Here is a 14,497-nt window from a genome sequence, read left to right as displayed (position 1 = left end):
ACAACCAGTTAGAAAGCAATCAAGAATCATTCCCAGCACAATGTCAGATTCGAACCTCAACTGCACTTCTTCTCCTGGGCTCTAACAAAGCCAGGACCCCGCGAGCAGCTGGAGCTGTTCTGACGCATCCCCTCCACACCTCCCTCTCCACGTGCCAGCAGGAGGGCCGCCTGCAGCAGCCCACATCTGCCCTTGCCAGCACCACAGGCACAAATCCCCAGCGTTCTGCAAGGGCAGCAGAGCTCCTGGCAGCTCTGACCCTGGGGGTGCCACGCTGTTAGGCAGCCAAGAAGCCTCTGTCACATGGCAGCCCCCCCCCCCACACACAATTTTCTGTTCAGGGAAGAAATCTGCAGGTGCATCAGGTTAAGTCTTCTGGATCTTGGTGGGCAAATTCCGTCCCACCTACCGCTCCCCTATCCTCTTCATGCATGAAGTCTCCATGCTGGACCTCAATGCCCTTCACTTTATGTGAATTCTCCTAGAAGGATCGGGGGAGATGCCTTTTATTAGCCAAGCAACCTTGAAAACAACATTGTTTTCCAAGAAGGTGTTTTACGTATCTTAGATAATTCCAGGAGGGATTTATGTACTCTCTTCTTCTGGTAACGCTGCAGTCATAGCCCTAAATAGAGAAACAGCTTCAGGGACAGACAGCCTGTTAGATGAGGCAGAAAACAATTCAGTTCTGTGACATAAAGGCTACTTATGTGTCATGGTAAACCGCAGACATTTATGGGAAGCCTGGACTCACCAGGATGGAAACCCATAAAACCTGAAAGGGACCAGGAAAGCAGCCACCTAAAAATGTGGGTTTGACTAGTACCAGAAAGGTAAGTGACCTTCAGCAGAAAGAACTCAGATCAGAACAGCAGCAATGCTGAACTTTGGGTCTGTGGGCTACCAACCGCTCACTGTCTCACCTGCTGCCAAAATGATCACCTGTGTACTCAAAAGAGGAGTAAATACATCTGGGCATTCCCCTCTGTTCCCATTAAAAGTAAGGGTTTTATGCTTCTGGTTCCTGTAGCTTTCCTGCGAGCAGGGTAGGAACTGGAAAAGAAACAGGCAAGGTCCTACATTCACGCTAAACATGCACACTATTAAAAAAACAGATGATACAAGATCAACAGAGCATGAAGAAAAGATCATCAAGTAAATCTGACAAGGTTTTAGGGAAGAAAAATCTTTTATGGTCCAGTTGATAATAATTTTAATAAGGAATCTAGGAATTTCCTCAAGGCTGCCATGTGATTCAGAAAATAAGAGCTCAGAACTGCTGCAGAGTCACCATGGCTTCTTTGTAATAGGTTATTAACTCTGATCTTTTATTATAACCTAACAGTGGAGGCAGGTAAATGAAATCAAAACACATGGCTCCAAGTCCCCAGGTCTGCAAGGACAGATAAGGAGGAGCACGGCTGAGAAACTCCTGCACATAGAAGCTGTCCAGGCCACCAGGAGGGCAGCTGTACAATGGCTCGTAGAAAGTGGGCCAATCTTAAAATATTAGTATTACAACACAAGGCTTTTCAAGCAGAATTCTTGTAGCTGTGGCATGCAGGGAGCTAGAAATAGAATGCTTTGGATTTGGGCTCACACACGCAGAGATCTGCCAGTGAAAAACACTACGAGCAAGTGCCAGCGAGCATTTGAACAGAGCCCTAGGAAAACTGACAAAAGGGAAAAAAAGCCCAGACACCGATCAGCAGGGGAAAGAGACCAGTGCAGATAGCCTTCAGCTTCTTTCCAAAAATGACTCCGTTGGTCAGACACTCCTTGCTGCACCTTAGGAACTGGATGCTAACTGATCCTGGAGATGATGGCAGCCCAAAGAGACGCATCTCTGAACTGCCTGACTTTGCTCACTGCACGCCCTTGCCTAAGCTGAAGGGTTCCTTGTACTTTTTTGCTTTAAACTGGAGCCGAATGGGTCGGATTCGAGCCGTACACCCAGCCTGCACAGCTCACTGGCAGATGGACTTATCAGTGCTGCTACGAGTTCGAGGTCTGTCCACAGGAATAGAAAACTGCTCCACTTTCAACGGCTTTTTATTTATTTTAAAATAAACAATGCTTTCTAGAAGAAAAGCGTTTCTGCAGACTGCTTCAGAAATCATGTTTATTCATACTTGAAGAGATTAGAGCAGCAAGGGAATGGGAATGTGCGGCGGCTCTCTCAAAATTAAGTTTCTTGCCTGGCAGCGTAGAAGTAAAACATATATTCATTTTGCAGTTGTGGGCAAAGAACATGAAGAACAGGCTCACCACCAAACCCTCCCCCCACCCTGCCCAAGCACCAGGACAAGTACAGAATTAGCAGCTCCATCCTCCACAACAGTGTAAGGACATCTATCCTGCCGTGCTTGGCTCTTCACCTCCTCCTCGTGAGCCTCCATCCTATGTTTGGGTTAAAAATATTTTGTTCCTGCCCCAAAAGTACGCTTCATAACCCCACCCGCTCAGCTCATTTCCAAACTTGTTTAAGAAAAGCCTCTTCCCCTGATCAGACAGAAGCATTTCAGTGACAGCAACACCATCCCACGAGCTGCCCGCCGCACTGACAGCAGTGAAGGCCCTTGGGCAGCACCCAGGGCTTTGAAGCAGGCAGTGGAAGGTCAGCACGGTGGGAAAAGGGTGATTAAGAACTGTAAGCTTATTTATTTCCAACGCTGTACAAGAGAGCAGCGTGCAATTTGATTCTCACCCTTAATTTGTACATTCTCACGGGAATTTGGCAAGGTTGCTCTGAAGAAGAAAGTTTGAAGAACTCTTGCAAAAGACACTGCGCTATGCCAGATCAAGCAAGCTATCAGTTATTTACATTCATTTCAAAGGACAAAGGAAGCCATTTATTTCCACCGTATCTGCTTGTTTAAAGAGAAACCAGTTAAGACGGAGCTCATCCTAATCCCGAGGCTTGTTGATGCAGACCCACCAGCATAGCTGTTGGGGAGTAAATGCTGGGTAGGATTGAAGTACCCTGAATTAAGCCACCCCTACAGAACGCAGGAGGGCACATGCATTGGTAAGCTGTCCTAAACCTGTGCTGCTGGGAAGTGTCCTGGTGCAGCAAGGGAAGTTCTCTGACGATCAGTGAGAGCATCCTCTGGTCTGTAGCTCCCAGCAGCCCAGGGGAATTACAAAGCCTGTTCTAAGCACAAATTTCAGAACCTGAAAGGAGGCATATCTGGCTCTGCCACAACTCCAGGATTAAAATGCTTATCTAGTTCTGCCAGCTATTAAACAAAAGGACTCTAACATACAGGAGTACTTCACTTCTCTCAATCAAGGAGTAAAGCATCCCATGTAACATTCATTTCTTTAGACACACTGAGTCTGGCTACAGGCTCAGAACCACATCATGCTGTGTGGAGTCGGAATAACGGAGGGGAACAAACACCATGACTGCACACACAGCAAAATGCACTTCACCAGCCAGCAGTTAGGTGACATAGCTGAGGTTCCCAGATCCCAGCTGCAGATCCTGCAGCACTGAAACCACAGGCGAGGCTCTCCCACCTCTCCCGCCCAACAGCTCTGATGCAGAGTAGCATTTCCCCACCATTAGACTGAGGCAGAAGGAGTTAAACAGTAAAACTGCAGTACATTTGCCTTCCATCTGTGAAAGTGAGAGGAAAAAGAGGAAACCAACGGCATAACCCTGAAATCCCCCACCCTGAGTTAAGAAGGAAGGAACAGACCAAACACCATGCTGTCGCAGCCCGGTGCACGGACCAAACAGCACCTGGAAACATAGGTGGACATTGAAATCTGTTAACTAGAAAGACCATCTACCAAATGTACAGAGCTCTTTTCCAGGTAACTCCTGAGTGTGATACAAGGCAAATTCAGATATTTCCCATTAACCTCGCTGTGCCAATGCAGCTATTTGGATCATCTCCCCAGAACCACGCTGCTCAACAGTGCAATGCTCTGAGCTCACCTCACTTCCCATCATCCAGCATGGGAGTCTGCAGACATCCCATCTGTTTCAAATCTCCCTATTTCTTTTCAAACGCTTTTCTTTTACAGCCTGAATTGCTTTTTGGCTCGCAGAGAGGTGCAGGTTCCAAACTGAGGAGAAAAAGTGTTTTTCTGTTTTCTCATAAGCAAAACTCATAACAATTAAGACATCTGCCAAGCCAACGCTCACTGCAATTAGAATATAAAGACTCGACCCTGTTATGAAGCTACAAATACAGATGCTACACCAAAGATGCAAAAAGGTATTTCTTTGCTCAGTTGAGTATGGTCCTCAGGGCAAGGGACAGCCTAGGTAAGAAAGTCCATGACCCAAAATGCAACACAAACAGGTGCACTCAAATACATTGCAAAGCACCGACACTGCCTGAGTCACCAGATCAAAGCATCAATCACCATAACAGGAGCACAACCGCAGGGCTGAAGGCAGCCAGCCGAGCCTATGAATGGAGTGGGAATGCCATGTTTATCCCAGCACGTGTGCACACTAAGCAGGAAAGAGAGGAGCGACCTGCACCAGCAGCCCACCTGCTCCTCTTGCCTGGCCAGCTGAAAAAGCATGGAGAGATGTGGCCAAGCAACGGCTGCAGATTCACGTCAGCAGTTCCCGCCACGATGGGCAGATGAGTGGAAAAGAAAAGAAAAAAAAAAAGTGCCTGGCACAGTGCCCACACACACATCCCAGGAGTGGGGAAAAGAGGTGGGGGCACATACTATCCACCAGCCCCACATCAGCTTTCTGGCTCAAGAAGCTGGCTGATACCAGATGCGCGTCCTCTCACTGCCCCCCGCACACCTTTGAGCCCCCTGCAGCACCCACACCTCCTGCCCTGCCGTGAGCCCACCTTTCTTGAACTCCTCCAGCATGGCATCGAGCTTGGTGTCGTTGAAGACGAAGTGCAGCGGGTGGTTGTAGAAGCGGGTGATGGTCTTGAGCAAAGTGCAGTCGTCAGGGTCCACAAAAGCCAGGTCCTTGACGAAGAGCAAGTCCACGATGTTGGAGCGGTCACCCTCAAAAACGGGGATGCGGGTGTAGCCGCTCTCCATGATCTCAGACATGGTGTTGAAGTCCAGCACAGCCTCAGCCGCTATCATGAAGCAGTCTCGGAGGGGAGTCATCACGTCCTCCACCGTCTTGGTGCGCAGCTCCAGGGCTCCCTGTATGATGTTGAGCTCCTCCTTGACCAGGTCGTTATAAGGGTCGGTGACCCGCAGCATCTCCAGCAACTTCTCACGGTTGTAGACCGTACCGATCTCCTGGCCCAGCACGCAGTCCAGCAGCTTGCTGACCGGGTAGGAGGCCGGGAAGGTCATCATCATGAAAAACTTGGTGAGGAAGATGGTGTTGGCGCCCACGGCCAGGCCGTGCCGAGAGCAAATGGCCTGCGGCACGATCTCGCCGAAGATGACGATACCGATGGTGGAGACCACCACGGCCACCAGCCCAGAGCCAGCAATGTCGTCCAGCAGGATGGTCAGCGTGGTGTTGACCAGGACGTTGCCCAGCAGGAGGGAGCACAGCAGGTAGTTGCCCTGGCGGCGCACGGGCTCGATGCGCTTGGCGTAGTTCTTCTCCTTGTCTGTGCCACAGTTCTGCACGATGCGCAGCTCCATGGGGTCCAGGGCCATCAGGCCCAGGTTGAGGCCACTGAACATGCCCGAGAGGCAGAGCAGCAGCGAGATGAAGATCACCTGCAGCCAGAAGGGCAGCAGGAACTTCTTCTCCTCGCCCACGATCATCTTGGTGTCCTCTCCGTCGTGGTAGATCCAGGTGGTCTCGCCCCACGGCGGCGGCCCGTCCCGCCCCTCGGCGTCCACCATCCTCCCGGCGGCCCCGGGCCCCAGCGCGGCGGCGGAGACGGAGGTGCACAGGTAGTAGGACTTGCTCTTCTCCGTCTTGCGCAGGGGCTTGATCTCGATCTCGATGATGCCGGAGGTGCGGCGGTTGAGCACGATGTGCGGCAGGATGATGATGTCCGACGTGCGGATGCCGCAGCGCTGCGGGGCTCCGCCGCCGCCTCCCGCCGAACCGCCGCCGCCTCCGCCGCCGCCGCGCCCCGCCGCCCCCGCCGCCGCCCGCCCGCCCCGCCGCCGCTCGTGCTCCGTGAAGGCGATGCGCGACCACGTCTCGTTGTTGATGTTCTGCCCGTAGACCCGCAGCTTCACCCGCGTCCGCTCGCTCACCCGCAGCGCTCCCCCCTCCATGAAGGAGACGTCGTCCGTGTCCTCCAGCCGCAGGCCGATGATCACCGTCTCCTCCGCCGAGGGGACGGAGGCGGCGGGAGGCGCGGCGGCGGCGGCGACGGAGGCCGGGGGCCGGCGGCCGAGGCAGGCGGCGAGCAGCAGCAGCAGCAGCTCCACCCGCGCCCCCCGGCCGCCCCCCGCCATGTTCCCGCCGGGCAGCGCGGCCATCTTTAGTCAGGGCTCGGCGCCGTCGCGGCCCCGCATCGCCGCTCGGCGCCTGCGGCGTGCCCCGGTCCCCCGGCGGCGGCGGTGGCGGCGGCGGGCGCGGTGGCGGCGGGCGAGGCAGCGGGCACGGCTGCCCGCGGGACCCGACGGGCGGCGACTGCCGGGCCGGGCCGAGCCGAGAGCCGCCTCAAGCCGCTGCCCCGCCCGCCCCTCCCCGCCCGCCGCGCGGGGGCGGGGCCTCGGCCGCGCTCAGCCAATCGCCGCCCGCGAGCGGGCAAGGGGGCGTGGCCGTCAGTCCGGCCCTCTGCCGCCGGCCTCTACCGCGGCCTCAGCCCGAGGGGCGCGTGACTCCGGTGTGTACGCCAGGCGGTGGGGGGCGGAGCCGGCCGCGAGGAGGCGGCCAATAGCGGCGCGGCCGAGGGCTGAAGGGGTGGAGCCTCGGAGGGGCGCGACCAATGAGGGCGCGGAGCGGCCGGCGGGTGGGAGCCGGCGCGTGCTGCGCGCGGCGAGTGGACGGGACGGGACGGGACGGAGCGGGTAAAACAGAACAGGACGGGCCCGCTCGGCGTCCGTCCTCCCGCCCGCCGCTGCCGCCACCGCCGCCTTCCACCCACATCCCGCCGCCCCACAACGCGCCGCTACCCGTCCCCCGGCTCCGCTCCGCCGTCGCCTCTCTTTGCTCAGCGGTCGCGCAGTGCCCCCTGGCGGCCACTCGCCGCCTCCCCCGCGGAGCGCCGAGACCGCGCAGAGCGGGCTGATAGTTGGGTTTAGCAGCCTTTTCCAACCATAACGGTCATACGATGCTAAGATCTCCACGTTTCTCGAACATCTCCAGGCTCGTGGGTCGCCCCATTCAGGTGCCAGAAGTCTCTCGTTGCGGCCGTCGGGCACCGCTCCTGGCACGGACACGCACGGCACAACGAGGGGTGGGGATGCTCACATGGCTGAGCTCGGTCGGGGCTGGGACGGCACTGCCGCTCAGCGCCAGGGCCCGTGGCTGCAGGACTCGGAGCACGGCCGCCGCAGCGCCGGGTCTGCAGAACCGCCGCATTTCCCTGCACAAACCTGCAGGCTTAGCGCTTGCGCTGCACGCGGAGCTCCCCGCTAGATGGAGTGCGGGGAAAAAACAAAGCTCAGCAGCACCGCACGGGGCAGGGATTGGAATCCCGGCTCCAGGAGCGGGAGGTGGGGCTGTCCGTGCCCGGGGGCCGGCTGCAGAAAATGCAGAGGTCGGCGCGGGGGGGTTAAAACAAGAAGAGCAGCTAGGCTGCGCCTTTTGCTTCTCAGAAGCACTGGCTGAGAACTGCGGGCTCCCAAAGATTCTTCCCCCACCTTTGGAGCCGCCCTGCCCTGCCCCGGCATGCCCTGTGTGGGATCCAGGCATTCGATGTGTTGTGAGCTCACGTCCAGCATCTGGTCCGCAGCGCTCCCCGTGCAGGGGCCGGGCAGGGCGGTAAGACGTCCCGCACGACGGGGTCCCCAAGGTGCTGCTCACCCTCACCCCCAGGCAAGAAAGCGAACCCCAGCTCAGCCACACTGCTCAACTATTTCTTTGTATTTTCTCTCCGGTGAAGCCACAGCCCCCCTGCTCCCAACGCTGTGGAGACATCGCTGTCCGATCAGCAGCCCTGTGGCCCGCAGGTCCTGGCAGCACCACAGGCAGGAGCTGGGGCTGCCCGCTGCTGCAGCAACAGGAAGGGGTCACAGATCTTCTCCTGGAGGGTAGAGAACAACGAGGGATGGGGTCAGGCCATGGGGTAGCAGCACTTCCCCACTACTTGCTCCAAACCCTAGTAGAACGCCATAGGCAACAGCTGATCAGTCCATTCACTTTGCTATGCCATAAGGGGGACAATGAGAGCTTCTCTGGGACTTTCACTGTGCTTTTAACTGAGAAATGCTTGGACAGGACCAAAGAGTCAAATGCAAGACTGTGTTTCAGGGACAGACAGCTGCAGGGCTTTATCTCCTTTGCCTGTCAGTGACCCCTACTTCATAGCCCCAGCTGGGCCAGCTGAGGCTGAAAGGATGACGAAGGGGCAAGGAGAGGCTGCCAGCAGATAAAGGAGCTGCAGGGTCAGGGTTGTCAGCCAGGGCCAAGCTCACAGCAGCAGAAAGGGGCAGCTGGGGGTGGCCACCGCCTGCCTAGAGGAAAGATATCTCTCATAGAGACCTCCAACGGGTTCAGCCATTAGTCCCAGTGTCCCCCATAGACATGTGCAGGGGATGAAGGGTTCTCAAGCCACAACAAACCCGTCTGGACACAAAATAAACCTCAGCAAATCCAAAAGGGGTAGAGCTGCCCAAACTCAGGCACCAGGTGCCATCCAGTCTCCCACAGGCTCCTGCTGGGCCCAGAAGAACATGGGCCTCCTTGTGTCATGCGACCACCCATTGATACTTCAGGGTAGCCCTGTGATAGCACACAGCAGCAGTGTCCCCATCCTAGAGCTCAGCACATAGCTACCAACCTTCATCTTCCCAGGACAGCAGCCTTGTGGTGCAGCAACATCAGTCCCACCACCCTGGATCAGGAATTTGTCCGCAAACCTGGAGCTCTGCAATATCGCAGCCATTTCAGCATCCACGTCCACCACTTCTCCTTCCTGGGGAAAGGAAAACATCATGGGACTGGAGCCTGGGACATGTAGCCCAGGGGTCCCCAGCTGCCCAGAGAGATGATGCTCAAAGCCCAGTCCAAAACCTGGAGATACACCCACAACTGTCTGCAAACTGCCTGGTGTAGCACCAGGGACGTACTACTCCCATCTTCGCCCCAACACATTGCACAGCTCTGACTTCCTCTCCACGCCCTGTTTGCAGTTCCCCTGGTTTATATGGAATTTTAGGATCAGTAAGTTGGAAAAGACCTCTAGGATCACCCAGTCCAACCATCAACCCATTCCAACCATGCCACTAACCAGATCCCCCAGTGCCACATCTTCATGGTTCATGAACACCTCCAGGGACAGTGACCCCACCACATCCCTGGGCAGCCTGTTCCAATGCCTCACCACTCTTTCTGAGAATAGATTTTTCCTAATGTCCAACCTGAACCTTCCATAGTGTCATCTTTGGGAGCCCAAATGTGCCTCCCATACCTTGAAAGTGAAGTTGGCATCAAACACCAGCTCTCGCTCATGCCCCACAATCCCACCATTGTAGATGACCTGGCCTGGCCCGGACCAGCTGCTCCCTGGCACCTTGAAGAGCCGGTACGTGGCTGAGACGAAGCAGCAGTCACCTGCAAGGGAAAGGCACTGTATATGGAGTCCCAGTGCAGTTCTCATAACCAAATGGAGATGGTGGAACCCTCACCAATGATTCTCTCTAGCTCCTTGTTGCTGACAGTGATGGGGCTGGCGGTGACCAGGCACGGAGGGCTGAAACCCACCTCCTTGGCAATGCTGTACAAGTCTCTCCAGAACAGGGCTCCTGCCAGGCACTCTCCTGAGACAAGGACATGGGCACAGTGACACCATGCACATCAGACCCAAAGGCTGCCCATCCCATGTGTTGCAGTGCCCTACACACCCCACAGCACCCTGTGCTTCCTCACGGCTTCACTCAGGTGCTGGTTGGCATAGACATCGCTGAAGTACATCTCTCCTCCAGGCTGAAAGGCAGTAAGAAGTGGATGGCAGATGATGAGACTGAATAGGCACCTGCAGCAAAGCCATCCCAGCCCCACTTGGCTCCCTACCTTCAGCACACGGTAGGCCTCCCGAAGCACAGCCCTCTTGTCGGGGGCGAGGTTGATCACACAGTTGGAGCTGGAAGGAGAACACCAAAGATTCTTTGCAGCATCATCACCTTTGCTCAGCATCACCAGCTGCACATAGTCCATCACTCATTGCAAGATTCAACCATGAAAAAGGGAAATTCCATATTCCCAGGCTATAGCTTAGATCCTACCTCTAGTTTTTAATTTCCTAACACATTGTTGAAGTGAGCAGCCCAGCAGGAATGTACATAGAATCATAGAACAGCTTAGGTTAGAGGGATCTTAAAGCCCGTCCAGTCCCAACCCCCTGTGGTGGGCTGCGTTCCTCCCACCAGGTCAGGACCCAGGGCTCCATCCAACCTGGCCCTGAATGCCTCCAGGGATGGGGCACCCACAGCTTCTGAGCAGCAGTGCCAGGGCTTCACCTCCCTCTGAATAAAGAATTTCTTCCTAACATCTTACTTCAATCTCTTCTCTTCTAGTTAAAAACCATTCTGGATGATATCCCTTCCTTCTATTGCATCAACTGCTCCACTCATCTTGGTGTCATCAGCAAACTTGCTGAGGGTGCACTGAGTCCCACTGTTTATATAATTGATAAAGACGTCGAAGAACATCGGTTCCAAAATGGACCCCTTGGGGATGTGGGTGCAAATCCAGTACAATCTCTGCAGGGTACCTACATGACAATATCATAGCTCTCATCAGTCAGCCCAGCATCACCGAGGTTCTCCATGTAGCCCTGGAGGAATTCCACGTTTGGCTTTTGGTAGCCGAACTTCTCCATGTGATAGGCAATGTGCTTTTTTGCCACCTCGACCTGGGAGGAGGAAGGGAAGGAGTATGGCAGGACTCAGGGTGGGGACGAGGTGATCCCATGGGTGGCCCTGTGCCATACCTGTGCCTCAGTCATGTCGATGCCAGTGACATGGCCCTGCTCCCCCACCAGCTGGCTCAGCATGTAGCAGTCCCTGCCACTGCCGCTGCCCAGGTCCAGGACCCGGCAGGATGCCAGGCACTCCGGGATGACCAGGCCACAGCCATAGTACCTGGGGGGTTTGGGCTGAGTGAGGGTGCAGTCCATGGGAGGTGGCACGGGGGGGAAGTGTGAGGCTCACCTGGCCACCACCTCCTCATGGACACGCTGCAGAGCATCTCTCACCGCCTTGGGAACGGGCCTGGTTGGTGTGATGCAGGCGTTGGTTTTCAGGTCCTCTGACTTCTGCAGCTCTCTGCCATAGTAATCCTGGCAAAGGAAACACAGGGGCCACCCGACTGCAGCAAGCTGGGCCATCGTGCCTCCACACACACCAACCTGAGGTCATGCAGCTTGCACATGCCAGCAGTGCCCTCTGCAGCTATAAATCTGGGTAACGTTACACGTTTCTCCATCCCAACCCTCCCCAGCTTCACCTGCTCATCCCTTCCCAACCCCATTATGAAGATGCGCAAAATGCTGCTCCAAAACTCCACTGGCAGCAGCCACCTGCCCTTAGCACTCTCACCAGGATCCCGCAGTGAACTTTGTCCTGTGTCAACTTTGCCTTGACTCAGTGTCATGGTTTTGTGATTTTTGGCTTTCGGTATTCCGCATCATAACTTCATGTGGGGCACTGGGAGTTTAACTGTCAATGCTCAAGTCCTGGGCACCTGCCCTGAAGAGAAGAAGAACTACATTCCCCAGGGGACTTTGCGGTCAGCAAGAGGAGGTTTAACTCCTGGCAGGGTTCACCTGATGGGCTCTTTTTCACCTGCTCTTCGTCGTGGGCGCTGCTCCCATCTCCCTGCTGCTCAACTGGACTGCGCATCTCACCTCAGCGTTGTGGTGAGGCCTATCCAGCTTTTGGACATTCTCTCTTTCATTATATTTGATTTATTAGCTCCAATTCTGATTATATTGTATAATAGTGTATTATCTTGCATTCCGATACTGTATTCAGTAAATTAGTTTGTTTCTCCTCAGATCGTTGCCGCTGTTTTTAATTATTTTGGGGCCCCCTGTTTCCTTTTTTTCCAGAGGCGCGGATCCATGGATCCCCCCGCCCCGCTCCCCACAGAACTGGGCCGAACCAGCCTGTAAACCATTGACACTCAGCACTCCTTCCCAACCCCCCGCTCACACCCTCACCTGCACCTCGTGGTGGATCTGGTCCTGGGAGATTTGGTCCTCAGGGGCGCAGTCCCTGCATGGGGCAGCCACTGCAGCAACAGGAGCACAGAGCTGGTGCCAATGCCACTGCATGGGCACCACTACAGGCCCTTCCCAAAGCCCCTCCTCAAAATACCAGAACGCTTCCCTTGCCTCCATCTGACAACCCCAGGGAGGCCCCAGACCCGCATCCTAGTGGGAAGAACATCCCTTGCCAACACCCCAGTTGAAACACCCCAAACCCATCCCTGCCAGAGATATCCCTGTAGGGCAAATCCTCCTTCCACGTCTCCTAGGGTCCCCCGCGGGACAGGGCCCAGCACCCTGAAGTGCAACTTACTGCTTCCAGCTGCAGCTCGGCCACGCTCCGCCCCGGCTCTTTGTTCCCTCCCAAGGTCAGTTCCCAGCAGGCCTCAAACCCTAGCATGCAGCCCTGCCTGCTGCCAGCACCAGCAGCCGTTCCCATCCAGCTGTGTCCCTCTCACAGCGCAGTCCATCTCACCTCCTGCTTGCCCAAACGCAGGGAAACCACAGGGTGATGTTCCAACCCCTGCAGATGGGAGCTCCGGTGGGGAATAAGCCACCTGCAACGCGGACACTGTGTCCACAGGAAGATCCTGGAGTGAAGCAGGAGTATGCCATGCTGTTCCACACTGGTCAGGGTGACCGGCAGCACACACAGCTGCAGCATGGTAGTGCCTGGGACAGCTCTTTTATTCTCAAGAAGCTCCAGGGAAACTGTTCCAAAGGGCAGCTTTGATCCAAGCACCAGGAAGCCCCAGGGCACAAATATCCCCTGGCACCCCACTGTTTAGGTGTCACCTCACACAGTGCAGGCTACAACCCCTGCTATCAAGGTAACCGTCCACAAGAGATGAAAAGATTACAGACTTAAGGTGTAGAAAACCAAGCTTTTATAACAACAAAGCAAATCACCGCAGCCTCTCCATGCCCTCCATGGCTGTGTTCTTGCCTGAGCAGAGGCACAGTGCAGAGGAAAAGCTAACAGTATCACTGGACACCTCGACAGAAACATAGATTGGGTGCTGCAAGGTGAGGGCAGGCAGGCAGTGGTTCTGGAAGAGCAGCAAGGGCGAAGCCACATGGTTCTGCACATCAGCAAAACCACGCTGCAGGAATGTGGCAAGCTGATCCATGCTCTTGTCCTATCAGCTGATGAAAAGCACACTCAGGCAAACAAGTGCTTCCAGTGTGCTCCAAGTGCTCCAGATAAAAGACTCAAGAAAAACAAGGCATAGTATTTATAGCTTGCACCTCATTTCACCGAGAAGCAAGCAGGAACCCAGACACTAAGACCTCAGGACACAGCAATGCAGAACTGAATACACAGGCTCCTGACATTCTTTTGCCCCTCACTGCCCACATCCCAGCCACGTCTCTGAACGCGTTCCCAATCTGACAGATACACAGCACTACCAAGGCTGCTTAATCAAGAACTGGAGGAGCAAGCCAGAACTGGAATGCAATTGAAGGCCGAAAGCAGCGCAGATGCGCTGGCAAAGAGATGACATTCCAAATTCTGGCTTAGCAAAAAGTAAGATAAGCTCAGAGCAGGATGCTCACAAAGTCATGTCCAGCTGGCTCAGTGGTGCCTGCCCAGAGTCACGCTTTCTAAATTTCTGCTCTGTGACAGGCACCTCAGTCCACGCTGAAGCACCTCTACACCCACCCAATCACTTACAGCTCCCACTGATTAACATGCCCTAAATAAAGCACACCCATCATCTCAGTGTCTAAATAAGGTCCTGTAGCTGTAGTTATTCTGTATTTAAAACCCGCAGCTCTATTTCATACACTTTGTTGGGAGGGTGGAGGAGAAATTATATTGTATGAAAATCCCAGCTCTACGATTGTTGTAGATCATTAGGTAAGTATTCCATCATCTTACAGGAGACAGCTAATGACTCAGCAGGGATGGGAAGAAAAACCATCCTGCTGTGGACATACAGACAAAAGGCTTTGGATGGGCAGCACATGCCGCATTCTGGGCTGACAAACCATTTCAACACAGGGCCATCAGCTGAACAATGCAGGTGCTGAGGTACAGGCACAGGCTGAGCACCTCACACTGCACGTGATAACAAAAGGAACACAGGAACTGTTGTAGAAGTGAAGTTTCTGCTAAGGTTCCAGTTAGATGTAAGGAATCAGGAGAGTGTTCTGAACACAGATGTGGATGGGAACACCTGAGAGGTGCCTGCACACTCAGG

General features: G+C 54.9%; 2 protein-coding genes across 4 annotated transcripts in view; both read right to left on the bottom strand.

Moving 5' to 3' along the window:
* Positions 1-6,411, bottom strand: part of CNNM2 (cyclin and CBS domain divalent metal cation transport mediator 2) — a 103,513-nt gene extending 97,102 nt beyond the window's left edge. For both annotated transcript variants that reach the window (XM_048947012.1, XM_048947014.1), the window contains exon 1: positions 4,830-6,411. In XM_048947012.1, the coding sequence (XP_048802969.1) occupies positions 4,830-6,396 (1,567 nt within the window). In that variant the 5' untranslated portion in view covers positions 6,397-6,411. The remainder of the gene's footprint in view (positions 1-4,829) is intronic.
* A 1,516-nt stretch (positions 6,412-7,927) lies between these two features.
* AS3MT (arsenite methyltransferase) lies at positions 7,928-13,472 on the bottom strand. Of its 2 annotated transcripts, none has more exons than XM_048946374.1 (11): positions 13,469-13,472; positions 12,246-12,316; positions 11,236-11,363; positions 11,016-11,166; positions 10,801-10,937; positions 10,097-10,166; positions 9,928-10,009; positions 9,712-9,843; positions 9,495-9,637; positions 8,865-8,999; positions 7,928-8,108 (listed from the first exon to the last, which is right to left on the bottom strand). In XM_048946374.1, coding segments are annotated over exons 1-11 (1,146 nt in total). In that variant the 5' UTR covers positions 13,470-13,472; the 3' UTR covers positions 7,928-8,012. The 2 variants fall into 2 exon arrangements, with proteins under 2 accessions (XP_048802331.1, XP_048802330.1); XM_048946373.1 differs by lacking the exon at positions 13,469-13,472 and adding an exon at positions 12,607-12,644.
* Positions 13,473-14,497: the final 1,025 nt, after the last annotated feature.

The sequence above is a fragment of the Lagopus muta genome, chromosome 5 (assembly GCF_023343835.1).
Source record: "Lagopus muta isolate bLagMut1 chromosome 5, bLagMut1 primary, whole genome shotgun sequence".
Lineage (NCBI taxonomy): Eukaryota > Metazoa > Chordata > Aves > Galliformes > Phasianidae > Lagopus > Lagopus muta.
The sequence above is the reverse complement of the archived record's forward strand: the minus strand, read 5'-3'. Positions and strand labels throughout refer to the sequence as shown.

What these genes read in the sequence shown, in the direction of transcription:
- AS3MT (XM_048946374.1), bottom strand. An exon ending in AGATCCACCACGAGGTGCAG is followed by an intron (nt 11,364 to 12,245) that starts GTGAGGGTGTGA and finishes TTCCTTTGCCAG; the next exon opens with GATTACTATGGCAGAGAGCT. An exon ending in GCTGTCCTGGGAAGATGAAG is followed by an intron (nt 8,109 to 8,864) that starts GTTGGTAGCTAT and finishes TCTACCCTCCAG; the next exon opens with GAGAAGATCTGTGACCCCTT.